Consider the following 26,030-nt stretch of genomic DNA (forward strand, 5'->3'; position numbering starts at 1 on the left):
GAACCAGGAACTTTATTATACAGGCCCCTATTACATGTCTGCTCCCCATTATAGACAAACTGGCAAATACATTTCCTTTTGCCTTGTTCATAGTCTATGTAACCCATTTTTAACAGGAAAAGGCTGTTGTTTTAGCAGCACAGATCCCTGGGCTCCCTAGCAGTCTGTATTTAAAATAGGACTCTGCTTGCAAGGTTATGAACATATTCCTGTACTAGGCCCTCTACCAACCTGTTTATTACATGCTGTCAGGTCTGCCTCTAGATCCCAGCTCACAGAGGACCAACGCCCGGTGGATATAATGTACAAAAGTCTTTATTGAAGTTTAGTTTCCATTTCAAAGCTCTGGGCGCGCAGACCCACGTCTTGACGCTAGACCGGCTAAGTCCCCTCTGACTCACTGCTCCACCCACACCAGTTTAAGATTCTAGCCCGGCTCCACCTCTTACGCTGTTCTTTCCTTTGCTGGGTCCTTCTGCCCTCTGGGGTTTCCTCCTTCCTGGACTCCTCTGACGCTGAGCCCCCTGAGTCTTGTCCCTCCCTCCGGCGGGCTTTAGGACCTGGCTCCCTTCCCGGGCTCCCCGCTGTGCCGCGCTCCTGTACATTTGAACTTGGCGCGCGCGCCCAGCCGGTGACTTTCCTTCTGACCGTTTCCCCGCTTCCTGATGTAGGCGTTGCCAAACCTGACTCCTCTCCTCCCTCTGGTGGTGAGGACACTGGTCCCGACTCCTGGGACTCCCCCTCCCCACTGCGCTCTGGTGGAGACGCTGGTCCTGATCTCCAACTGCTGCTCAGGGACTCCCCGCCGGCCCCTTCCTCCTGGGGCTTCCCCCCTGGAACCCCCCTCGCTCTGGCCACCGGCGCTCCCTTCTGTGAGTCCTCCGATTCGCTAGAGAGGCTTGTGGAATAACTCTGGCCACTATCACTGCCTGCGCCCCCCTCGTACTCCTCCTCCTCACTCTCCATTTGCTCCCCCTCCTGTGTCTCTCCTTCTGAACCCCTGACACATGCCTTCTCTACAATTCCCAACATCTTGTTAGCCTTGTCTAGACTAACATATGTGCCCGCAGAAACTTTTAATTAAGCGTTCTCAGGAAACTATAGCCCCTAAGAGGATATACAAAAACTGCTAATTTCCAGTTAATAGGGCACATAGCCTAAAAGCATAATAGCATAATACTGCTCTGAGCAAAGCCGACCTCTTTCTCTATTTATTAGCATGATTTAGGGTAGACATATAGCACAATGTTTGCATGAAGCAATTGCTTTTTAAGTTGCTAGGTAGATGGATCGCTGTTGAACTACATCATTTAAAAAGGGGATCAATCAACACACAGCGAAGACTGCATTTCCCATGTTCTTGTCAAACTACTGGTATTTGTGTCCGGCCTAAAGTAGAGGTGAGGAATCTGTGGTCTTCAGGTGTTGCTAGACTACAGCTCCAATCAGTCCTGGCCAGCATGACCAATGGTCAGGGAATGTGAGGGATATGTAGCCTGGCCACAATTGGAGGGCCACAGGATTACCATCATTGGCCTAAAAAAGCATACACAAGTATCTCATTCAGTAGGGGGGAAACCGAGTTGTCCAATTCACAAATATACGTTGCAAAACTTGTTCAACAGTTACTTTTATAGGCAAGTAACTATCATGTTGTGCCCCAAAAGCTTTGCAGGAACGCTGTTCCGCAGTTTCATATTCTCTAAAGCAGGGATAAGTGCGTTTTCTCGAGTGATTGCTGCATTTCAGGTTTTTCAAAGGATACCTGAGTGGGGGAAACCTTAACTGCTTTGCACTGCTGCAGGTAATGTCAAAAGGCCAGAGCATATTTTTCTTCTATCTGATTTGAGTTTATCAATTGTCAGTTACCAAGACCAACTTGTTATTTTAAATCTCTGAAGTAAAGACTACTCCTGCCAGGGCCATTTCTCTCTCCCACATCCTTCCTGGCTCTGTAAAAATCCCGGATAATACCAATGTTTTACATGTCAACAGTCATGATAAACATTTTGTGACAAAGGCAATGTCTCCTCACCCAACTAAAGCAAAACCCCAAACCCATATCCTGTGTTGTCGTCCCTTTACTCAGCATATAGCTAGGCATTGCAGATTAATACTATATATTAAAAACAAAACAATGTAAGGAGAAACCTACGATATGAGAGAAATTATTCATCTAGTCCAGCATGTGTTTTTTCCAACATGTGGAATGCCAACATCTGGGAAATAAGTATTTAAAACAAACTGAGAAGTAGGATGAAAACTCAACTACAGGTGGGACATCATTTGATAAGGCTTATACCAGAATAGTCACCGTCAAAGATGTCTCAAATGTCACAGCTCTGCATTGAAGAGTGTAACTGGCAAACTCAATTCCCATAGTGTCCCGATCCAAGATATTTCATAACAGGGAACACAGGAAAGCTTTCAAAAGAGGTCCTTGATGTTACTGACTCTTAATGTTCCTTTTAGCATACAAAACACTTTTAAATTTGTATATGGAACCAAACCAATGAGTATTAAGCACCTTACAATGCATCAACAGATAAGGATCCAAATGAACAGTACAAATGCAGTAAAACTTTCTATAGAACTGGATTATCCAGTCTGGCTGTTCTAATGTAGCAGTGATATTTCACAATACATTTGCTTTAAAACTAAGGATAGCAATGAAAGTAAATGGAGTGTTTTCCCTATCCCAGCTCCTTGGAATCTCTTGTCCCTTATTGTTGGTCAGTGCATAAGTCAAAGCCATCAGTGTAAAAAGAAAAGAAAAGCAGGCTTTGCTATGCAAGCTATATCCTTCCATGTATTTTATAGTATTTAAAAAAGCAAATAAACATCCTGATATTATACTCTCAAGCCAACTAGGCTATTTCCAAAACAAAATCAGATTACACAATTATTAATATGGGCCTTCCAAAGAGAAGAGCTCCAATAAGAGTTAGGTAATTGGCCTGGAAGTTAGTCAGGAATGCTCATCCTAACATGTGTGTGTCTTGGTTTATCAATATAGAAGACTGGTGGCAGCAGTTAAGAGATGGCCCTTGCAAGAATCAATATATTCCCCACTACAGATACAAATATTCATGTCAGAAAAGCAAAATGATGGCACATCCAGATGGCAGCTTTTTCCACTCTTAGATGGAGAACAGCAGCAACTAGATGGCTATACTTCATCAGGCAGCCCTAATAGCAAAGTCTAAGCTTAGCACCCCAGAAGCCCTGGAACAGGCACCTAGATGCAGAGACTTTATTGTAGGTTTCTGGTGACAAAGCCTTTGCAAATCGTGACTGCTGGTCCTAAAGAGGCCAAACATGGATGTACATTTGTAACACAGTGATTCAACTTTGTGCTGCAATTAACCCACCCGCCACATAGATATAAAACCTTAGAAGCTACACCCACAATGACAATACTTTGCTTAATGTTTCAAGGAGTTAAAGGCAGACGTTAAAAACCACAGAGCTTCCTATGATTCTTGCAGATGAGCCGCCACGATATGCAGATAGTCTTGAGCTGCCATCCTTAAAGCACACTTGCTTGGTAATAAATCCCATTGAACTCAATGGGACTTGCAGAAGACTGCAATCCCCTCCAAACTCACTTGGAGGTCAGCCATCTGAAGCCAGGACTTTCCTCCAGGTAAACATGCATAGGGGTCAGGCTGTTCAGAATGTGGTCGGGCTTCACCAATGTCTGGAACCATTTCCAACATTATGTTGACTTTGCCGTTATCAAAGTTAGTGAAATGAAGGCAAGATGACATCTTTCATACCCACCTTCTTTTAAAGTCCACTTGATTGACCCCGTCCTTTTGCTAACGGCATGCAAACTCCCATCCAAAGTTGAAACAAACAGCAGTGTTTCTGGCAGGGTCACTGAATTGGCGTTACTACAGTTCTGGGGGAGGGAAAAATAAGAAAACACAAACATTATTTACTCAGGGAAATTTAAGAATTGTAGGAAAAACAATTATTGATATGCATCCCCCCATGCAGTTACTGGTCTGCATTCCCCCCTATATGTTTTGGCTAACACAAAGCCACTTGGACACATTGACTGGGACCTTTGTCCTGCAAGACACCAGCCCTGATTTGAACTATCTCTCTAAATCATGGGTAGGCAAACTAAGGCCCGGGGGCTGGATCCGGCCCAATGGCCTTCTCAATCCAGCCCGTGGACGGTCCGGGAATCAACATGTTTTTACATGAGTAGAATGTGTCCTTTTAGTTAAAATGCATCTCTGGGTTATTTGTGGGGCGTAGGAATTCGTTCATCCCCCCCCCCCCAAAAAAATAGTCCACCCCCCCAAGGTCTGAGGGACAGTGTACCGGTGCCCCCTGCTGAAAAGGTTTGCTGCCCCCTGCTCTAAATGCTACAACGATATTCTGGTTTTCCCCAAAGGCTCTCAGTTTTTTTTTTTAAAAAAAGACAATTGTGGCAATTGTGTAATGTATTGTAGGGTTACCGATGAGGTACCATGATTTTCCTTTATTGGGGAGAAGCGGAAGAATCATGGTACCTCATCGGCAACCCTACAATACATTACATGGTAGACCTACAATACAACCCTACAATACATTACATGGTAGATGGTACAATACATCGGAAACCCTACAATACAATACATTACAGGTAGAAAAGAGGTTTGTTTAGGGATGGGAACCATGAAAATGCGGGCACCCAGCACAGCAGTGAGGCGAGGAGAGCAAATGAATCACAAGGTTCAATAGTCAAGGTGCATATGTTTGGATAACAATCCCAGCCCTGATCCTCCTGCTAGTACAGGTCCCCTAGCCCAAGATGGGAGAGGTGCCATTACATGTCTACCATCTATAACCACACACATACAAAAATGGAGAATAAGACAGGTTAAATCCTTAGAGAGTCACATAGGATTAATATTATTCAGGGACATCATGCAAACCAAATGACAAGATTCAAGAAGGTAGCCGTGTTGGTCTGCCGTAGTCAAAATAAATTAAAACAATTCTTTAAAAAGATAGTTAAAAGGACTCTTCTTAAAAAGAAGAAGAGTCTTTTTAACTATCTTTTTAAAGAATTGTTTTAATTTATTTCAAATGACAAGGTGAATGGACACGGCCAGAAAGGAAACTCAATGAACCGGTGATGCCTTTGTTGAAGGGAATAACCAAATCTGGAACAACTAAACTCAGAACAAAAGTTAAAAGCCCCACTGGCATTTCAACTTCCTGCAACTCAAGTCTTTCAAGTAGTTTGAAAACCATGGGCTCCTTGCCCTCATGTCACGCTGAGCACCAACTACAGAAACAGAGGGAAATTAGCAATGAGAGGCAGGTGAATCAGGCTGGTTTGGAGGTACCATGAAAGGTAGAAGACATAGGCAGATCTGGTGAATTGGAGCACAATACAAAGGCAAGTTCTCTTGCACAGGAGTTGTAAAAGAGTGGAGCAATGTACCCAATTAGTGAGAGGGAGAGGGCAAGGTTTTCTCTCTCTTTTTTTAAATAAATGCTTATTAGTTTTTTAGCGTATCATTTTCAACAGTAATTAAACATTCTTTTACATCTTATTCAATTTTTTTGACTTCCATCAGTCCTGTCTGAAAATTTTGCAATCTAATCTCTTAGTATGCATTTTTTATTTTCCCGATTACATTTCAAACTCATAACCAATATCTCTATCTTTTTCTACTTTGTAAAACTTCATATATTTCTCCTTACAAAACTTCTTGTAGTCCTACTAGCGTAATTTGTTGGTTACATTTGCCTTTCAAATAATTCATATACTTCTTCCAATCTTCTGTAAATCTCTGGAGAGGGCAAGGTTTTCTCAGGCATCGAAATGGTTTTGGACTATTCACTGCTCCAAGTGGCAATGCCAATCAAATGGAACACCATGTAAATTATGTTTTCAGTGGCAGCTCCAACTTTGGAGTTTCTTTTTACTCTAAGTATACCAAGTTTCCACACAAACCCCAAATCTACCAGAAAAACAGAAGTGTAAAGCAAAAACATATTGCAATGCTACCTTTAAAACAACTGCTTAATAACTGTGCTTTGCTGCTTAGCCACCTGCCATGTCTGAGAACTTTCAGAAGTCTATTTAAAACTGAAGTTACTATTGCAGGCAACGTGAAACTAGTTGCCTCTCTCAGAATCTCTAAGGACTGCAGCACCCACGAAGACCGAAATTCTGGCTGTATCTTCTGTGCCACCACAACAGAATTTGTTTCAGGACAACCTAGAAAGTCAACTCAACAAGCACCTCCTCACTGCATTCTGTTATTGAAAAGCTTTGTATTTTCAACTCTGTTAGGATCGCAGCACAATGCTTTAAAACAAAATCAAGCAGCAAATGTTAGAACATTCTAACCAAACAACGTACACTGTACACATTCCATTATTTTGGAATAAAGCAATCCGATTTCGTATTATGCCTAAAGGGCCTCGGCCCAGTATATCTGAAGGAGCGTCTCCACCCCCATTGTTCTACCCGGACACTGAGGTCCAGCGCCGAGGGCGTTCTGGCGGTTCCCTCACTGCGAGAAGCCAAGTTACAGGGAACCAGGCAGAGGGCCTTCTTGGTAGTGGCACCCGCCCTGTGGAATGCCCTCCCACCAGATGTCAAAGAGAACAACAACTACCAGACTTTTAGAAAACATCTGAAGGCAGCCCTGTTTAGGGAAGCTTTTAATTTTGATGTATTACAGTATTTTAATATTTTTTTGGAAGCCGCCCAGAGTGGCTGGGGAAGCCCAGCCAGATGGGCAGGGTATGAATGAATGAATGAATGAATGAATGAATGAATAAATAAATAAATAAATAAATAAATGTAAATTATAATTTATACAGTGGTACCTCGGGTTAAGAACTTTATTCGTTCTGGAGGTCTGTTCTTAACCTGAAACTGTTCTTAACCTGAGGTACCACTTTAGCTAATGGGACCTCCCGCTGCCGCCGCGTGATTTCTGTTCTCATCCTGAGGTAAAGTTCTTAACCCGAGGTATTATTTCTGGGTTAGAGGAGTCTAACCTGAAGCATCTGTAACCTGAAGCGTCTGCAACCCGAGGTACCACTGTATAAATAAAGTCCAGTTAAAAAGTGTTTAGGAAACCGACCATAAAAAAGCCTTATGATGGCTTATTGACTACAATTAGCAGAATAAATAGGCTGATTTCATTGCTCAGGTCAGAAAGCCACAGTTCACATCTGAACACCTAAGCATTTTATATGAATCTGTGGCTTGTTGACTACCATTAAAAACCCAGGTACAGTGGTACCTTGGTTGTCGAATGGCTTAGTTGTCAAACAAATCGGTTCCCGAACGCTGCAAACCTGGAAGTAAGTGTTCCGGTTTGCGAACACTTTTCGGAAGCTGAACGTCTGACATGGCTTCCGATTGAGTGAAGGAAGCTCCTGCAGCCAATCGGAAGCTGCGCCTTGGTTTTCAAATGGTTTCAGGAGTCGAACGGACTCCTGGAACGGATTAAGTTTGAGAACCAAGATACCACTGTATACTTTTTATGGCATTAGGGCCTTAGACTTACTATCATTTGTAATCAAGCTATTTTTAGTACAATGCCGCCGCAACCCTCAAATTATGTAGGCCTATTCTGGACAATTAAAGCAGCAGCAGCAGCACAGTAGCAGCACACAGCAATAAGTGTATTCCGGCAGAGAACAGGACAGCATAAAGATCTGGGACCAGTGGCCATTATGAAATAAATTAAAAAGAAGAGGGGCTAAATTACATCCCTGTCTTGACATCCTAAATGGTAAAAATAGGGTTTGAAAGCTACCCCTGCTGCAAGGAAACAGAATCAGAATGAGTAAATTATATCAGAATCCTACAAGGTGTATACAGATTGCCTTGAATGACATCAGCAACAAAATGCTGCAGGAGGAGGATCAATTTACTCCGGTACAATAAGAAAATTTGGCAGAATCTAATAAAAAAAAAAGTACACCAGTAAGAAATCTGTGCTGAAAATTGGCTTCCCACTTAAGTATGGAAAAAGAAGGTCTTTCTCCTGCCTGCTTTCGAACTTTCACCGCTTCAATCTCTCTTCTCTTTCCCCTGACACTGAAGCATCACCACACAGCCTCCTTTTGTATCTCTCACTCCCCCTCCAGCTTCCCTTCTCTGGGACAACCTTCAGTAGGTAATCTGTAAATTGCCTTTTGTTTTGCTTCCCCAACGACCCCTTTTTGAGCAAAAGCTCTGATACCATCTCTGTTGATCCCTTCCGAGTGCCTTACAAGGACACTCTACAACCTGGATGATATCCCAAGCTACGCATATTGTGCTTTTGTGCACCTTTCCAAGCCAGTTCCACAACAGGCTGTACTCTGGGCAGAATTCAGCCAAGGCCACAGCACACACAGAGAGAGATTCTCCCCAGGCACTTAAGCTAAATTTCCCCCGGGTCATTCACGTTCTGGGAGAGTTATTCCTGGAACATGGAGAAATAGTTTTCGGACATGTATAGGCAGGTGTCCCAAAAGGAAGGATGGGACTAAGTGTGTTAAACCTTATCTTTCCCATAATGTCTGATGGGATGACAGGTACATTTAACCACATGGGAAAGAAGTATTTGGTAGCCTTGGCCAATCCAATGGAGGAGTCAAAAACTATTAAGGCTCTGTTATCAATACAATGCACCTGTAAGGCTAAATGATTTAAAACGATGGGGAGCCTGATCCTATGAAAGTGCAAATCCCACTGAGTTGAATGGCGCTTCCATTTAGTGTGACCAAGACTGCAGCCTTAAACGTAAGCCCAACTATTCTCAAGGTGAAAATCACTGGCTTTTAGTTTAAAAGGTAAAGGGACCCCTGACCATTAGGTCCAGTCATGGCCGACTCTGGGGTTGTGGTGCTCATCTCGCTTTATTGGCTGAGGGAGCCGGCGTACAGCTTCCGGGTCATGTGGCCAGCATGACTAAGCCACTTCTGGCGAACCAGAGCAGCGCACGGAAACGCTGTTTACCTTCCCGTCGGAGCAGTACCTATTTATCTACTTGCACTTTGATGTCCTTTCGAACTGCTAGGTTGGCAGGAGCAGGGACCAAGCAACGGGAGCTCACCCCGTCGCGGGGATTCGAACCGCCGACCTTCTGATCAGCAAGTCCTAGGCTCTGTGGTTTAACCCACAGCACCACCCACATCCTGGCTTTTAGCTTAACACGCCTTAAATGGCATATATCTGGAGGAAGCATTCAGAACAAGATTCAATATATATTTTTTGGGGGGAAGGGCAGTGGCAGCATCAATGGTATCAGTACATGTGACTTCCTTCAAGCACACGCTCTTTGTGGCTACTACTCTTTGGGATCAACAATGCGTGTGAATGTTCAGATGAAAATTCAGTAATAATGGGATTAATAATGGGATTAAGTAGAGAGGAGGGCTTCTCTGCTCTGCAGCTTCTAGAGTTTTTGCCTCTCCATTCGTTGTATATATGTTCTGAATAATGGCTCCCTCCTTGTTGTTCTTCTGTTCCAACAGGCTTTTGGGAATTGACTGCTTTTAATGAAAGGACTGGTGCAGTTTTTATTGTACTTAATTGTATGTTTTAAATAGATTTTATATATGTATATAGTTTTAATTCTATGAAGATTTAATTGTTTTAACGATTGGTTCCCCCCCCCATGTTTTTAGCTATTCTTGTTTTTAATCCAAAAGCCACCTTTAGTCTAGTCAGGAGAAAGGGCATGGTATAAATAAATATATTATTATAATAACTATAAAAAAGAAAGTTCAGTAATATGCAGGACAGGGGATTTCACACTTCTGAACCTCCGGCTGATAAAATAGATAAATAAAATAATCGACCAGAGGAATAGACTTGTGGGACACTTGCACACTTGCATCACATCATATAAACTCCAAAAGAAGAGTCAAAATTTGTTTCTCTACTTTTATAACACCACGCCATGCCTTCCATGGTAATGTGTTACACACACACACAAACCAGAACCTTGCCTTCCCAAGAAGCTTATGACCTACATCTTAAAGTAGGGAAGACAAGAGAGAGAAAATGAAACAGCAATAAATATTTAACTGCTTGTAGAGTTATGCAATTCTCTCACACATCCTTCTCCAACTAAAAGTTAGGAAATGCACACCAAATATAGGGGAGTAGCAGTGGTGCAATAAGAACTGACCTCCACGTGACACTTCCAAAAGATGAACGTTGTAGATTTGTTTAGGGTACGATCCTTGAGTTCTATCCAATGTTAGCCATATTCAGAGTGGACCCATTTTAAATCATGCACACAACTAACTTCAGTCTGGTAGTATCAATGCATTAACCATCAGTAAAATGTAGTTGAAACCAAACCCTTTATATTGGGCTTTGAGAACAGTTTGCTCAGATTGTATATTTTACTGGGTCAGCATTTTCTTGGCGGAATGCGGTTTACAGATCAAAACATTTGTGATGTTGACATAAAACAATCACAAACACCCACCCACCCTACACCATGAAATTAAATAGTGCATGAGTTTGAAAGTTTGGAGAAAATATCAAAACATTTAATCAACCACAAAACATGCTTTAAATTAGTCACGTTGAAGATCTCGTACAACATCACCACCAGGTATCACCACAAAGACAACTATCAGTCACAGAATCGATTTATCCACATGTCTGATCTTGTTGTTCAGAGATACAAGTGATGGCACAGTTTTTCATCCTCCTTGCAATGTTTCCTGTTTCAAATGAAAAACACTCTACATAAACAGGACATTGCTCTCAATAAATTTGCCATTTGCAGCTCTCTCTAAAGCACAACTCTTTTTTTGTTGTTGTTGTTCAGTTTGAATTCTCATTCTTTCTCAAGACTATATGCTAAAGGATCCAGTCCACTTTTGCTAACAACATTTTGCCACACTCTACTTTCTCCCCTGTTGGGAAATGTGAACAGGATTTTTACATGCTGGTAAATGAAATGAGCAAACCAAGACTTGCGCCTGAGTTTGAAAGAGTGAAACCAAGTCCGGAACAGGATGCAAAGATCCTGGTTTTAACTGTTCATCTACTAGAACAGACTAACGCTTGTTTGTATAGGTTACATCTGCCAATTCCAAGGTAACATCTAAAAGGCATTATTAAATGCTAGCAGGTCTTCATAATAGCTATAGCAAATATTTTCTTCATTTGCTTCTCAATACTGAATGCTATTCTGCATTGACTGCTTTCATTTTGAGTTTCAAACATATTCTTGGAGCATTAAAACCTAAATGGAAGTCCTCTCTTGATCTATAGTAATTTTGAAGCTAACTAGTAACTTTAGACACAAAACGTTCTCCTCTGTACGGACTATCAGCAAATAAACAATGAAGCATATGGGTAGTTCGCACTCCTGTGAAATAAATGTCACCCCTTCACCCAAGAAATTAAAACTTCGCTTATCCAAAGGTGTTTGTTTTGGATAGGTGCCTATGCCTGAGATCTAGCCGACAATATTTGCTGCCAGAACACAAGAACAGAAGTGGATTATTTTCCAAGAAACAGCCTTGAAATCAAGCGGCCCCTTAACTGTTCCAATGCTGGTTAATAACACATGAAATCTCACACATGTTGTGCACCTGTTGCATCGCTAAGAAAACAGGGTTTCGTTTCTTTTAACAAGAGTTTCCATTTGACAAGGGAAGTTTGTTAAACTGAGTTCGGAAAACTTAAACACAATATTTAGAATAGGTGTTAACTATTGCATAAATGTAATCCCACTTTGGAGTTTTTTTAAAAAAGGAAGCAAGCAGAAAGGAATTGACAGGATTCCTCAATATTCTGTTGTGAAATATTCTCTCACTAGTATATGTTCAGCAATCAAAACAGGACTTTGCATGGCTGGATTCCCTTCTGAGTTTTAATAAGATTATCCTGGGTGATATTTTAAATATAACTCCAACATATGCCTTTTGCTCTTTTTGAAGTTAAATCTTCTGTGTTTTAAAAGGGAAGGGGGGTTGTAAGCAAGCCATATACCTCTTGCTCAAGAAACGAAGTGCAATTGTGATTATCTTCAATTTTTAAAACACCGAAAGGATGTGAGTGTTTCGTGTTCCTCGTTTTTTCTTCTCTAAAAACTAAATGAGCGACAAGATCTGGCCAGCAGAGAATTGTCTCCACAGAGCCGAAGAAAAAAAATGGTCTTCCATGTTCTGGGCTGACAACAGCTTATCCCAACTATGAACAAGACAACTTCCTCTTTTTAAAAAATAAAATGCTTTTTTCCATTATGTACAAATTTTCGCATTCCATTCAATTTACTTATACAATCAGTTGTCGGTTCCCCCCCCCACACTTCCATTGTTCTGTATATTACCAATTATAAAGTCTTAAACAGCTCAATATATATATTTTCTTGAACTGCACAGTGCATTGCAGGTATTTTGAAGCAATCCGATTTTGCCCAGGAATGCTTCTAAGTGAATCCCTACCCTTCTAATTATACTTAGAAGTGAACATTTGTCTTTTAAACTACTCCTTCAAGTCTCCATAAGCACTATCACCCCGTATCATATCGGCAACCTGAATTCTTTGAAGAAGAGACTTCAAGATGAAAAAACTTTGCGTAGGAGGGAAGGGAGAGGGCAAACCCTTCATGCGCAAGAACGAAGACCCTGTATTGCTCAAACTTCTCCCTTCCTACTACATAACTGATTTTAGAGTTGCAACATTTTTAGAGGACGGGCAGAAAGGAGAACCTGAAAGGTTTTCCACATAATTCAATCCATAACAGGAAGCACAACTTCTGTTATCAAGAGAAAGAATATGAAAGGTTTGTCTTTTTGGCACATGTCTTGAGAGGGAGATAGAAATCATAGAATTGCAGAATTGGAAGGGACCCTGAGGAGCATCTAGTCCAGGCATCTCCAACCTGCGGCCCTCCAGATGTTTTGGCCTACAATTCCCATGATCCCTAGCTAACAGGACCAGTGGATAGGGATGATGGGAACTGTAGTCCAAAACATCTGGAGGGCCAAAGGTTGGGGGTGCCTGATCTAGTCCAACCCCCCTGCAATGCAGGAATATGCAGCTATCCCATACGGGAATCGAACTTGCAACCTTGGCATTATCAGCACCACACTCTAACCAAATGAGCTTATCCAGGCTGATATGAAGGTGCTTTCAGCCTTGGAAAAGACCAGCAGAGGCACAAAGCAACAGAGGCAGTAGGTTTTTACTTCTCATATCTCACAGGGTCTTCTCGTGCCTCAGAGAAGGCATTGAGAGTTTATTGAAGGGATATTGGGAAAGGGGGCTGCTGGCAGAAGGAAAACTAAAAAGCTCATGTGGCTTTGGGATTGAGGGACAGGCAGGAACTATGTTATATGTGTAAACCCCCAAATTATCCTTATGAAGCAAAGCGGCTTCAGAGTGAATGGAGGCCTGGTGGCAGGATGGAGAGAATATTTTCTTATATTGTATTTTATTTTACTACAAGGAATCCAGTGACCAAAAGTGACATTCACCAATTCCATCTCATTAAAAAATATAATAAAATTCCAACCTTTAACATCAGAAAGAAACCTACGTAGCAGCATATCATTCATGTGTTGAAACACTAAGTTGAGACTAATGTATTATTACACATCTGCATGAGGCTGCCTTTGACAACTGTTTGCAAGCTCCACTTTAGCAATGCTGTTTTGTGGACATCCTTGCCGGTTCTGGGCTTTAAAACTCGAACCCACTGCCTTTACATGATGTCTCAGATAACAATAAGATGCCCTCAAATATCGTCGGTAGCCTAGGTTATAACATCACACACACATGGAGAGCTGCCCTTGGGGACAGCACCAAAACCCTTAGACTTACTAAACTCCAAATGTATTTCAGAAGTGTTCTGAGACCTTCTTGGTGGCCTGACATTTGGTGATAAGGGTTAATGCTGATGCGAACTGCAGTTTTAACGTTTTTATAAGCCCGAAATCCTATGCTCGCTTACTTGGTGGCCAGTACCTGAAAACAAACACGAAGGGCCGGCCGAAAGCAGGGTTCTGTCGTATGATCAAAGACAACAACCCTAAGTTTGAAATCAAGCAACTAGAAGAATGCTTACCACTTGCACAAGCTCTACTTTTAACCCAAAACAAAGATTCTTTGCTACTTGTAAATGTCTATATCCCCCCAACCAAAAACAACAGCAGCAGTGAAAACTGGTCACAACTAACCTCTTATATAGAAAATCTGACCGATAAATACCCAAATGCCTCACTGATAATAGCAGGTGATTTTAATGCCAGAGTAGGAACCAACAATGAACAACTATGTAGCAAACTAAATTGGAATACTGATAATGATATCGCACATGCCCTGAAAATAGGACGATTCTCCAGAGACAGGGTTGTTAACAACGAAGGCTTACGCCTACTTGAATTATGTAACAACTTTAATTTGCAGATTGTGAATGGTTCAACAAAAGGCGATAGAAGCGGGGAGTTTACATACTTCTCCCCCCGAGGATGCAGTGTCATCGACTATATTCTTGTCCCTTATAATATTATAAATTCGATCATGGACTTCAAAATTGGAACGCGCACTGAAAGCGACCACCAGCCATTATCGTTGTCTATTAAGTTAAAGGACGAAACCAAAATAACTAAGTACAATACCATAGAACCTTCTCAATACAAACAAATGACCCAACTAAAATGGTCCCAGGAAATGAGTGTAGCAGTGGGGCAAAAACTTACAGCCAACCTGAGAAAACAAGTATTATCCAACTTAAAGATCACTAATTTCTACAGTGATATCCCGAAAATTTATAATGAAATCTTTCAAATGTTTGTAGAGCTTAGTACTCCACCTAAAGTTTGGGTACTTAAACATACCGCTAGCCCTTGGTTTGATGATGAATGTTTCAAGCTAAAAAGAAAACTGCGCCAAACATTTAAAAATAATCGCACTAAACTAGAGCCCTCTTATCTTGATGAAAAAAGAAAATATCATTACATTCTGGCCGAAAAGAAACAGAAATACGCAACCCAAAAATGGCTACAATTATTTGACTCAATTCAGAGCAAAAACAACAAAGCGTTCTGGAACCTAGTGTATGGAGGATTGAAAGCCGAAAACCAACTAACTCTACCACCAATTGCAGAATCCAAATGGTTCCAATACTTTACATCTGTATTTAACAATCTACACAGTGAACTTAAAGGAAATGAAACCACCAAAAATAAAATTATTAAACTTCAGGAGTGGCCAAGGGTAGAGGAAGAGGAAATTAGAGAGATAGTTAAAAATTTCAAATCGGGGAAATCTCCTGGGCCAGACGGTCTACCAATAGAATTATTTAAGACCTATATCGATTGGTGGGCAGAACCCTTAGCCCAACTGTTTACGCTTATAGATAAATATGGGATCATACCTGAGATATGGCTAAGATCAATAATTATTCCAATCTTTAAAAATGGCGACCCAAAAGAACCAAGGAATTATAGACCGATAAGCCTTCTATCAGTGATAGGGAAAATCTACGCTAAGCACCTCTTATCTAAACTCCTTACCTGGATGAAAAATCTAAATTTACCAGGGAAAGAACAAATAGGTTTCTCCAAAGGTTGCTCCACACTAGACCACTGTCTTATACTTATGCATCTGGTTGAAAAATACAGATCCCAAAGGCAATCTAAGATATACGCTGCTTTTGTAGATTTTCGTGGTGCATTCGACTCAATTGACCGCCCAAAGTTGTGGAGGAAACTCGCAGAATTAAAAATTGATCAGCGCCTATTGATTCTAATGCAAAATCTACACTCTTCCAATACCTGTCAAGTCAAACTTAACATCAAAGGTCACCTCTCATCAGACATCCCAATCTCGAAAGGGGTAAAACAAGGGTGTATTCTTGCCCCCTTTCTATTTAATTTATTCTTATCAGACTTGCCAGATTACCTTCAAAAAATAGAATCACATGCCCCTAAACTTAATCAGAAACCAGTTCCTCTCTTACTATACGCAGACGATGCTGTCCTACTATCCCTAACGAGCTTGGGTCTGAAACGTCTTATATCTTCACTGATCCTCTATTGCGAATGTAACAAACTCTCTATAAACTATGAGAAGACAAAAATTTTGGTCTTCTCGAATGGTTGGAAATTAGAGAAATGGAAAATAAGAGGGCAAGAAATCCAACAAGTGAAAATCTATAGGTATCTGGGAATCTTATTCCAGAGCAATTTAGGGTGGGCAACCCATCGCACAAATGCCATAAAACAGGCAAAGTGCATCTCATCAGCAGTTGCCCGTTTTCATTATCAGAAAGGTAATCAATTTATTCCTGCGGCAAATCAGATATTTCAAACAAAAGTGCAATCCCAGATATTCTATGGAATCCCGCTATGGGTCCAAGCATATAACAATGATTTAAAAAAGATTCACTCTAGCTTTCTGAGACGTATTCTTGGACTCCCAGCTATGATCAAATATGAAACAATGTGTGCAGAAATAGGCATACACACAATGGAATATTGGGCATGGTCCACCTCAATAAAGTATTGGTTACGCTGCCACTTTCGCTGCCCTCCATCAAGTCTGCTCGCTGATTTGCTCAAAGACTCCTATAAATCAAGATGGTATCAGCACCTCGAAAAAAAGATTGAATCTTTAGGCATCGAGCTGGAGCCCCTGTACAATTCTAGTGAGCAATATATCTCCCATAATATCCTAACTAGACTAAAGGATGTCGAGAGACAAAATATTATGGCAGCTGTAAACAAAATTTGCTCCCCCATATTCTATGAATTAAATATCTTAGATAGCAGAGCCAATTACGTCACTAAACTAATAATCCCAGCCCAACGTAGGGCTTTTATGCTGGCCCGTTTGAATGTTTTTCCCTCAGCATTTGTCAGGGGAAGATATCAAAACATTCCTAGAAACAAGAGACTCTGCAGATGCTCTATGAATGTCCCGGACACTGTAGAGCATATTCTCCTTCATTGCCCATTGTACAGTACGCTCCGTCAACGCGTGCTGTCCCCTCTTTTGGGTGGTCTGGAACCGCAGCAAGGTGAATGTGTGGGTTTCTACCTATCTGACGTTGACCAAAGGGTAACGGCGGGGGTAGCCGAGTTTTTGGTAGCAGTCCTCCAAGGAGCAGGATAACAAGGAAAACCACTGACTCTATATGTATATATATATATGCATTTAGCAAACTGCTGCCTTTTTATATATATTTCAAGGCTTTTATATGTTATTTTCTCTTTTAAGGTTTTATTTCCATAATGCCTAATAAAGGTTTGATAAAGTAAGTGGCCAGTACCACTGAATGTAGTGGACCTTACTTTTGAGTAAACAGGCATGGGGTTCACAGCTGCAAACAAGTAAGTGTAGATCACAGATTGCAATTTTAAAGTACACACACACACACACACACACACACACATCCTGAAGTGTCACTGAAATCAATGAGACTTACTACAAACATCTCATTCACACTGCAATCCTATCCCTGCTTACCCAAGTGTAAGCACCAGTCATTTAGGCTGCAAATCTGCTCCACATCCCAGTGGGGAGGAGCTGTGGTGGACTACGTGGTCACCCACTCCCCACCGGGGGCGGGGGACTTTGTCCCCCGTTGCCTGGGGGATCCCGGCCGTGTCAGAGCCCGGCCAGCCAATCCGCTGGCTGGGGGGCGTGGCCGGGGCAGTTTAAACCAAGGAGCGAGCCGGAGGACTTCCTCTTGGCTCACTTCCTCAATCACCTGCCCTCCCTCCCTATTCACAGGTTAGGCACTGGCCTTGCTATGGACTTCGGTTGGTCGCCTTAGTTGTCCGAGGGGCCTGGTAGGAATTTGGCAAACTGGCACTGGCCACTTAGTTTTCGCCTACCCCGTAGCAATCGTCACAACTTTGTTAGGGTTGCGGTTAGGCATTGTTTGACCTTGTGTGACCATCACCTGCCCCTCCATGCTTAAGGGTATTCCGTTAAAGGAATCTGGGGGTGTTGATCTTGTACGAAGCCCGGTCGGGGCTAAAGCCTTGACACGACCCTGATGAGAACACCAGGGGGAGCTTGAGTTGGTTTGCATCGACAGGACTCCCCCTATCGGTGGTTTACCCTTACCGGACTTCCTGTGCAGCGGGCAGGAGTCAGATATAGTCGGGTCCAAACAATGCCTAAGCCAATACCGCTCACATTCTGTAATTCAATAAAGTTGTGGCCAAATTTGCCCAATAACATAAACCTAATACAGTGGTACCTCGGGTTACATACGCTTCAGGTTACATACGCTTCAGGTTACAGACTCCGCTAACCCAGAAATAGTGCTTCAGGTTAAGAACTTTGCTTCAGGATGAGAACAGAAATCGTGCTCCGGCGGCGCGGCAGCAGAGGGAGGCCCCATTAGCTAAAGTGGTGCTTCAGGTTAAGAACAATTTCAGGTTAAGTACGGACCTCTGGAACGAATTAAGTACTTAACCCGAGGTACCACTGTATCTGTGTCCTTGTGTGAGTTATTTTCCAACAAGGGGGTGGCTGCGGGGTCTCGACACGCAATTCCATGGACACTTACATGAGTAGAAGCCCCACTGAACTCCTTCTGAGTAAGAATGAATAGGATTGTACTGTAAGCATGCTTAAGTATTCTGAATAATGTTATGTATTTTCAAAAAACACAACCAGAGCACCTGGGATTGTGTAGGATAAACACTGAAATGAATATAAGAAATAATCAAAGCGGCTTGCCAAATGCTGGCACTTAAGTAAGGATATAATGGGCTAACCCTTGCCTAATGAGAGTTCGTAATGCTCCTTTTCTACAACATTACTAAAGACCCTGGAAGCAAATGTTCCGTCTGTTCTGCAACTTGGCCACGCCACAGCCACTGCTCCACTGGGAATAAACAGTCCTATTTGACATTTAGATAAAGTAGGGTCTAATTTTTATAGTAGCATGTTGAGGAAGTTATTTATCAAAGGGGCATTCATAACCTTTAAATGAAACCCAAGGGTGGGTGGTTTTTCAGAACTTTACCAAGTTTCATCATGTTCCTTGGAACAATTATTATTATTTTTGTTTAAAATGTAAAACTTTGCATTTCCTTATTCCTTCCATCTGCAAATAAGCTACGAGTCTGCGAACATCCATAGCTTTTTCTATATACATATTTTTCAACTAATATCATGAGCTCAGTCTTCAAGTCATGGGCTTTTAGTGAGACAATGCACTGGTGATGAAAGCCTAAAACTCAGATTTTAGAAGCCAGTGACCGAACTTTCACTTTTACAGGTGTCACATAATACAGTTGTACCTTGGAAGTCGAACAGAATCCGTTCCAGAAGTCCGTTTGACTTCCAAAACGTTCAGAAACCAAAGCGCGGCTTCTGATTGGCTGCAGGAAACTCCTGCAACCAACCAGAAGCCATGGAGGCCCCATCAGACGTTCGGCTTCCAAAAATAGTTCGCAGACTGGAACTGTCACTTCTGGATTTGCGGCGCTCAGGAGCCAAAATGTTCGAGAACTAAGCTGTTCGACGACCAAGGTAGGGCTGTACTTCCTTGGTTGTTTTAAGAAATCCATCTTTTAGTGCTGCTGCAGCATCTACAGATTGGAACTCCCTGCCCATTGACATCAATGGGATTAAAGCCTGGTTGTTTAGGCAAGCCTAAACAGACATGCAGAAATTGCAGGTGTTTTAATCTGCATTTAGCTTACTGTTGATTTTTATTCGATTTTTTTTTTTAAATACAAGTGCAACAAGACTGGACCACAGAGTGTCCATAGATGTCTACAGTTTTTTTAAAAATATTTTTTATTAAGGATTTTCTTGTTTTACAGAAGTGTAGTGCCTTGTTGTTTTTTTCTTCTTCCATGTAATGTTTTTACAAATCCATTTCATTTGTTGAGGCATTAGGGGGAGAAGAAAAAAGAAAGAAAAAAGAAAGGGGGGTGGAGAGAGGGAAGATGGATGGAGTTAAAGTTTTGGCTAGGAAATTCCTATGGGGCTTATTATTCTGATTTCCCATTCTACTTGGCATTGCTGGGGATCATAACTGGAATCTTTTACATGCATAGCAAGTGCTCTAATCATTGAGCTACAGCTACTCTCTCCTCTTTTGAGGACCAGAAGAGGAGACTGGAAGCATCTGCTTGTGATTCAAAAGTACCAATGGGTCCCTGTCATCTCTGAATTCAGGAAACTGTGGTTTATTAAAACACTGGTTTGAGAACAAGACAGGATCTGAACCCATGCTTTGATCTTGGCTTCATCTCACTAACCAGGGTCTCCTGAATTCTGACATTATGAAGAACTGTGGTTAGTTCTACTTCAGAAGCATCCTATAGGGTGCGAAAGAAGTTTGGGGAGTGGAGGAGCCCCTAAACCCAAGACTTGCCATGGCTCATTCACACAGTAAAAAACCATCTGGTCCATGTCTATACAGTGGTACCTTGGTTCTCGAACTTAATCTGTTCCAGGAGTCTGTTCAACTCCTGAAACCTTTTGCAAACCAAGGTGCAGCTTCTGATTGGCTGCAGGAGCTTCCTGCAACTCAATTGCAAGCCGCGTAGGACGTTCAACTTCCGAAAAACGTTTGCAAACTGGAACACTCACTTTATTTGCGGTGTTTGGGAGCTGATTTGCATGACAACTAAGCCGTTTGGGAACCAAGGTACCACCGTATGTCTATTTTATCACTTCATTAAATTGTAATGCTTAGATTTTGAACATTTTAAAATTTACATTTCGTTAAAGCATGGAAATGACAGGATGCTAACATTTTATGAAGACTTCTAAACAGTTCTCATCAGTTTTAATCACGATGTCAAAATGCAGAAATGAAGTTTAGCATACCATGCTTCCTCTTATGCAAGCCACAAACATAGCAAGAGGCAAAGAAAACCAAACCCTAACCAATTTCCTGGGATTGAAATAAAGCAAACTGTGTAAAGCACGTCAGGCATTTGTTCGCACAATTTTTTACTTCCCTGTGTTGGTTACAAGATCACATGCCATAGTTCTACTTCCAACATGTCTATGATATGAGAAATAAATGTAAAGCAGCATATATGACTGAAGGCAATCCTGTATAGGGAAGTTAATGTCGTACCTCGGTTCTTGAACGCCTTGGTACTCGTACGTTTTGGCTCCCAAACGCCATAAACCCATAAGTAAGTGTTCTGGTTTGCAAAAAAAATGTGGAAACCAAATATCCAACGCAACTTCCGATTGAGTGCAGTAAGCTCCTGCAGCCGATTGGAAGCCGCACCTTGGTTTTCAAACGTTTTCGGAAGTAGAATGGACTTCCAGAACGGATTACAGTGGTTCCTCTAGATACAAACGGGATCCGTTCCGGAGCCCTGTTCACATCTAGAAGCAAACGTAACTAGCAACGGCACGTCTGCGCATGCACGCGTCGCTTTTCACAGCTTCTGCGCATGACGTCATTTTGAGCGCATGCGCATGCGCAAGCGGCAAAACCCGGAAGTAACACGCTCTGTTACTTCCGGGTTGCTGCGGAGCACAACTCGAACGCGCTCATCCCGAAGCACATTCAACCTGAGGTATGACTGTACATTCGAGAACCAAGATACTAATGTAAAATGCATCTGATTAATCCTACATGGTGGCTTATCAAGGGATCAATACACCTCCTGTTTTTGCTATCTGCCTGCCTATTTTTTTTATTAAGGTGTGGCATGGCCTTCATAGAGAAGGCAATTTACACTCATACAATACAAAAGAACTAAAGCTACATTAAAGGCAATTTAAAAAAATCAAAGAACCATGGGCTGGTTGGCGGGTCACATTCATCACAATGTGCAGTTATTGTGGTGCAGAACACATTTGAGGAACCTTTATCCCTCCAGATGTTGCTGAACTACTACTCCCAACATGCCTGGGCAGGAGTTGTAGTTCAGCAGCATCTGGAGAAACAAAGGTTCCGCATCGCAGTACACTGGTACCTCTGGTTACGTACTTAATTCGTTCTGGAGGTCCGTTCTTAACCTGAAACCGTTCTTAACCTGAGGTACCACTTTAGCTAATGGGGCCTCCTGCTGCCGCCGTGCCACCACCGCATGATTTCTGTTCTCATCCTGAGGTAAAGTTCTGAACCCGAGGTACTACTTCCAGGTTAGCGGAGTCTGTAACCCGAAGTGTATGTAACCCGGGGTACCACTGTATAGAATAATTTGAAGAAGACAGTGTTCTCATAAGTTTTAGTAACTTAGTATTCTTTGATGTGGCATATATTTCAGAGATAAATGGTACAGTACAATCTCATCTTGCATGGTAGTTACGTTTTGGGGGTGGCGCGTATATGCAAAAATGTGCACACTTGAACCGCCCCCTTGGAACCACCCTTGTGCAAATATCCTTAGCTTCTGGAGCTTGTGCACTGAGTGGGCCTTGCCTAGTAAGCAAGGCAGAGAGCTTAAAAGCCCTTTCCGCGCTGGAAAAACACAGTGCAAAAAGGAGCTGTTGAGCTCTCCACCTTGTGCTCAATTCATCTACACGATTTTAACCGGCCAGCTTTCAACTGCGCAAGGTTGAAATCACGCAAGTTAACGACACATCAGATGCGATTGTACTGTACTTGTTTGCTCCTAAGCTTATTGTTCTAGCCAAAGGCCATGACAAACCAGCAGGAAAAGTATCAACAAAATAACACGGAACATGCAACCATAATACAAGCCAACATCCACGATTCAAGAAAGAGAAGACACCAGAGACAATAATGATCTCAAATCCAGCTTGATTTCAGATTCACCAAAATAATTTACTGCAATTTCATCCAATTCCTTTTTCCTGATTGATTGATTTGGCAGCCACTGCATAGAGGGAGCCCCTGTGTGTGTTACAAAGCTATTATGGTATCGCAGAAGAAAGTGAACCATTTCTGCCAGGGTGAAACATGCTTTTTTGTGCAAACAAAGGGTTCAGAAAGTGATCTCTTGGGTCCTATATAAGGGGCAGGCTAACAGATAACAAGTGGTCTTCCACCTGAGGTTGACCACAAATATCAAATCTCGTGTGTGTATGGGATCTTGTTATAGCAGCCATCCATTCTCTACTTGATAGTCCCTAATCAAGAGGCCATTAACCTTGATCTACACATGCAGTAGGAGGTGAAAGAACTTCTAAGTGATAGAGTGGCCTGTACCACTACAGACCGTTTATGCAAGGGTGCATTCACAAATGTTATTTTCCCCACTTGGAGACTAAAGTGGTACAGTCCATTCTAGCTATTCAGAACTCTACCATCTTACTTTGCTGACTGTTTAGAAAAGACCTAAGTCTTACCTAAATCCTCTTAAAATCAATGACAAATCAGGACTAATGTACCATATTGGTTTCAACAGGTGTAACTAGCTTGCTGTTGGTCATTGGTCTACCAGTGCAAGTGAAAGCAGAAGCTTTAAAGGTTATTTTTAAACGCTATAACAAATTTGAGGCAGCTTTGGTACCTGTTCTGCAATTTAGAATACACTGGCAGTTGTAATGAACGATTCAACAATGCACTGTTTACTACACAACAACCATCTCAGAATCTGGCATGTCTAATTTTTTTTTGAAATATTTCCTACCTCTTATCCTTCAGAATTCAATGCTTACAAACCAGAGGGCAACATAAAAAAGAAAAAGAAATATTTCAGACTACGATTTCAATATCAGAGTTGAGAGATATTCTACCAGCTTGTCTACTTAATGTGACCTCCTATTAATGAGATGAAAATGTTGTTAATTATATGCAGAATCAAGTCTCCCCACTTCCCAGAGAGAACTGAATGACCAAACCGAGAGATCCAGAATTTATTTTAATATGGGACCTCCCTGACCCTGAGTGATGAAATCTGTTTTCTTAGTGCCTCCTTCCAGTAACTCCTGCAGTCAAGCTGGTGCCAAATGTATTGCTCCAATTTCCTTTGGACCACATCAGCAAGGCCGGGCGTGGGGTGGGGGTCCTGTCATCTGGGTAACCCAGAACCTCCATATACACTGCCCAGGCTTGTGCCCCAGGGAGGTTGCTGTGACGCTGCTAACACAGCAGTTTGGCTACATCCCTGGAGGCTCACTCCATTGTCTCTTGAGACACACAAAGGCCTACAACATATTAATCTAACAAAATCTGTGAGAGCCTATATTCGTATCCACTTCGGACATCCTAAGCGTAGTAATTCATTTCTCCAGTGAGCAAGTGAAGGAAAAAAGGAGGGGCAGACGAGGGAGGCATAGCAGCACAAGACCCCCTCCAGGCTGCTATTTTGAGGAGGAAATATTGCCTGAATCAGTCCTGTAATTAAATGCAATGAAGAAAGTAAAATGGTAAATGTATTAACTCCTAATCTAAACCTTCATCTGGCTTTCTTTGTGTGCCCCAATATCTTATTATCTGGAACAGAATGTAGGGTCAGAGTGTACGAGTTACACTTGCAAATATTTTACTGAATCCTGCCTCGTTTAACTTTGACGAGACCAGAGCAATACATGTTTCAGTGGGCAGATGAAACATATACTGTATCGTGTTCCTGGCAACTTATCGCTGGACATATGGGAAGGCAAAACATTTGAGAGAGCTTCCGCACAATAACAAAGCAACTAGCATGATCATCATATATGCCCTATGATTCATTGAGCTTATTTTGTCAGCAAGTGCTCTAATTACATTGCTAGGTTACAGCCTGATAGCATGCATAGGTTTTAGAAAACAAGTCACTAAAGCATGTTTAATGGAGTAGAGGGAGCTGTTATTTCTGCATTAATATTTCTATTTAAAAGGAAGCAGGGGGGAAACCACACTTTTCAAGTAAAAGCAAAAGTATAGCTGAAGTTACTTTTGGTCTACAATAAATCAAACAATTCTAAAACATTACCTGTATTTTCAGCCCCACTGAATATTAGTTGCACTTATTTATTCCATTTGTATTCTGCTATTTTACATGGAGTTCATGAAGGCCTACAAGGCCTACATGGGGTTTGCCCCATTTATCCTTGTGCTTAGAGACAGTTTGCACCCAGTGACATTCCTGGTTGGACAAGGATTTGAAGTCAGGTCTCCCCTGTTCAGGCCCACTACACTAGGAACCATTTTTTAAACCAAACATCCATATGGGGTCAAATAAATACCATATATTTGTGAAGTGGGAGTACTGCTGCTGAGACCCACCTTAGATCAAGCCATGACCTGGTAGTACGCCCATTCCAACCCATCTGCTATAACAATGCTGGCTGGCTGTGTGTGAATTCCATCCTTTAATAATGTATACTTTTTTTTTACCTTAAGCTTTCCCCCCCAAATTAATATTTTTTTTTATTATGCATACTACAAAGGTGAACCAGACGAGTTTTAGAATATCCCAAGTTTGGCCCTTTCGTAGGTGCACACTGCACATTCTGGCACTATTCTCTGCACAAATTCAGTGAAAATATACAAGATAAATAGCACCCTCTGGTACAATCCCTTGCCGGGTGCTGTGGCTTTGACTGCAAAAAATAGCACTCTAACATACCCTACTGCTTCCAGGCTTTCTCAACAATGCCCATTAAAAAGGTTCAGGGCTAACTCTCAATAATTCCTGTCTCAAGAGACAACAGTATGATTTTTATGACAAGACAGGACAATTTAATTCCGCTTTTTTTTTTTTACTTCAAGAAGGCATAACTAGCTCTTATTTTTCCCCTCTGTAATGCTAGAAATGCATCAAGTTTGATCAATGTTTATTTAATTCATTGTCCGCAGCACAAATAAAAAAAGCAAGAAAATTAGCATAATATTTTTAGGACCCACCTTATATTTGTGACTGTAAGTTGGTTTTAATATTGTGTTTTTAATGTTGTAGGTCTTCAGGTGAATTATTAACAACAACAATTCAATGCAAGGATTTAAAAAGGAGAAAAGGTGAAACCCAAGTATGATTTTAGATATTTTTTCCCAATTTGAAGTCCTTGTTTTGAAAATCCTTGGTATTACAAATATTATGGCAGCACTCTGTTAAGCATGATTACTTTGAAAGAGGAAGGGGGTGAATAAGAAATATAATAATTTAGCCTCTCTTACCTCACTCATAATATCATACATGTA

The 26,030-nt window shown here is 41.6% G+C and overlaps 1 protein-coding gene and 1 long non-coding RNA gene across 2 annotated transcripts in view; both read right to left on the reverse strand.

The window, feature by feature from the left end:
- LOC310839343 overlaps window positions 1–26,030 on the reverse strand; it is a 292,189-nt gene that overhangs the window by 66,256 nt on the left and 199,903 nt on the right. The window lies entirely within an intron of this gene.
- ERN1 (endoplasmic reticulum to nucleus signaling 1) overlaps window positions 1–26,030 on the reverse strand; it is a 65,315-nt gene that overhangs the window by 35,367 nt on the left and 3,918 nt on the right. Inside the window, exon 2 of the mRNA XM_083727453.1 lies at window positions 3,784–3,904. Within this exon, the coding sequence (XP_083583579.1) occupies window positions 3,784–3,904 (121 nt within the window). The remainder of the gene's footprint in view (window positions 1–3,783; window positions 3,905–26,030) is intronic.

This window comes from Podarcis gaigeae (genome assembly GCF_964106915.1).
Source record: "Podarcis gaigeae genome assembly, chromosome: 2".
NCBI lineage: Eukaryota > Metazoa > Chordata > Lepidosauria > Squamata > Lacertidae > Podarcis > Podarcis gaigeae.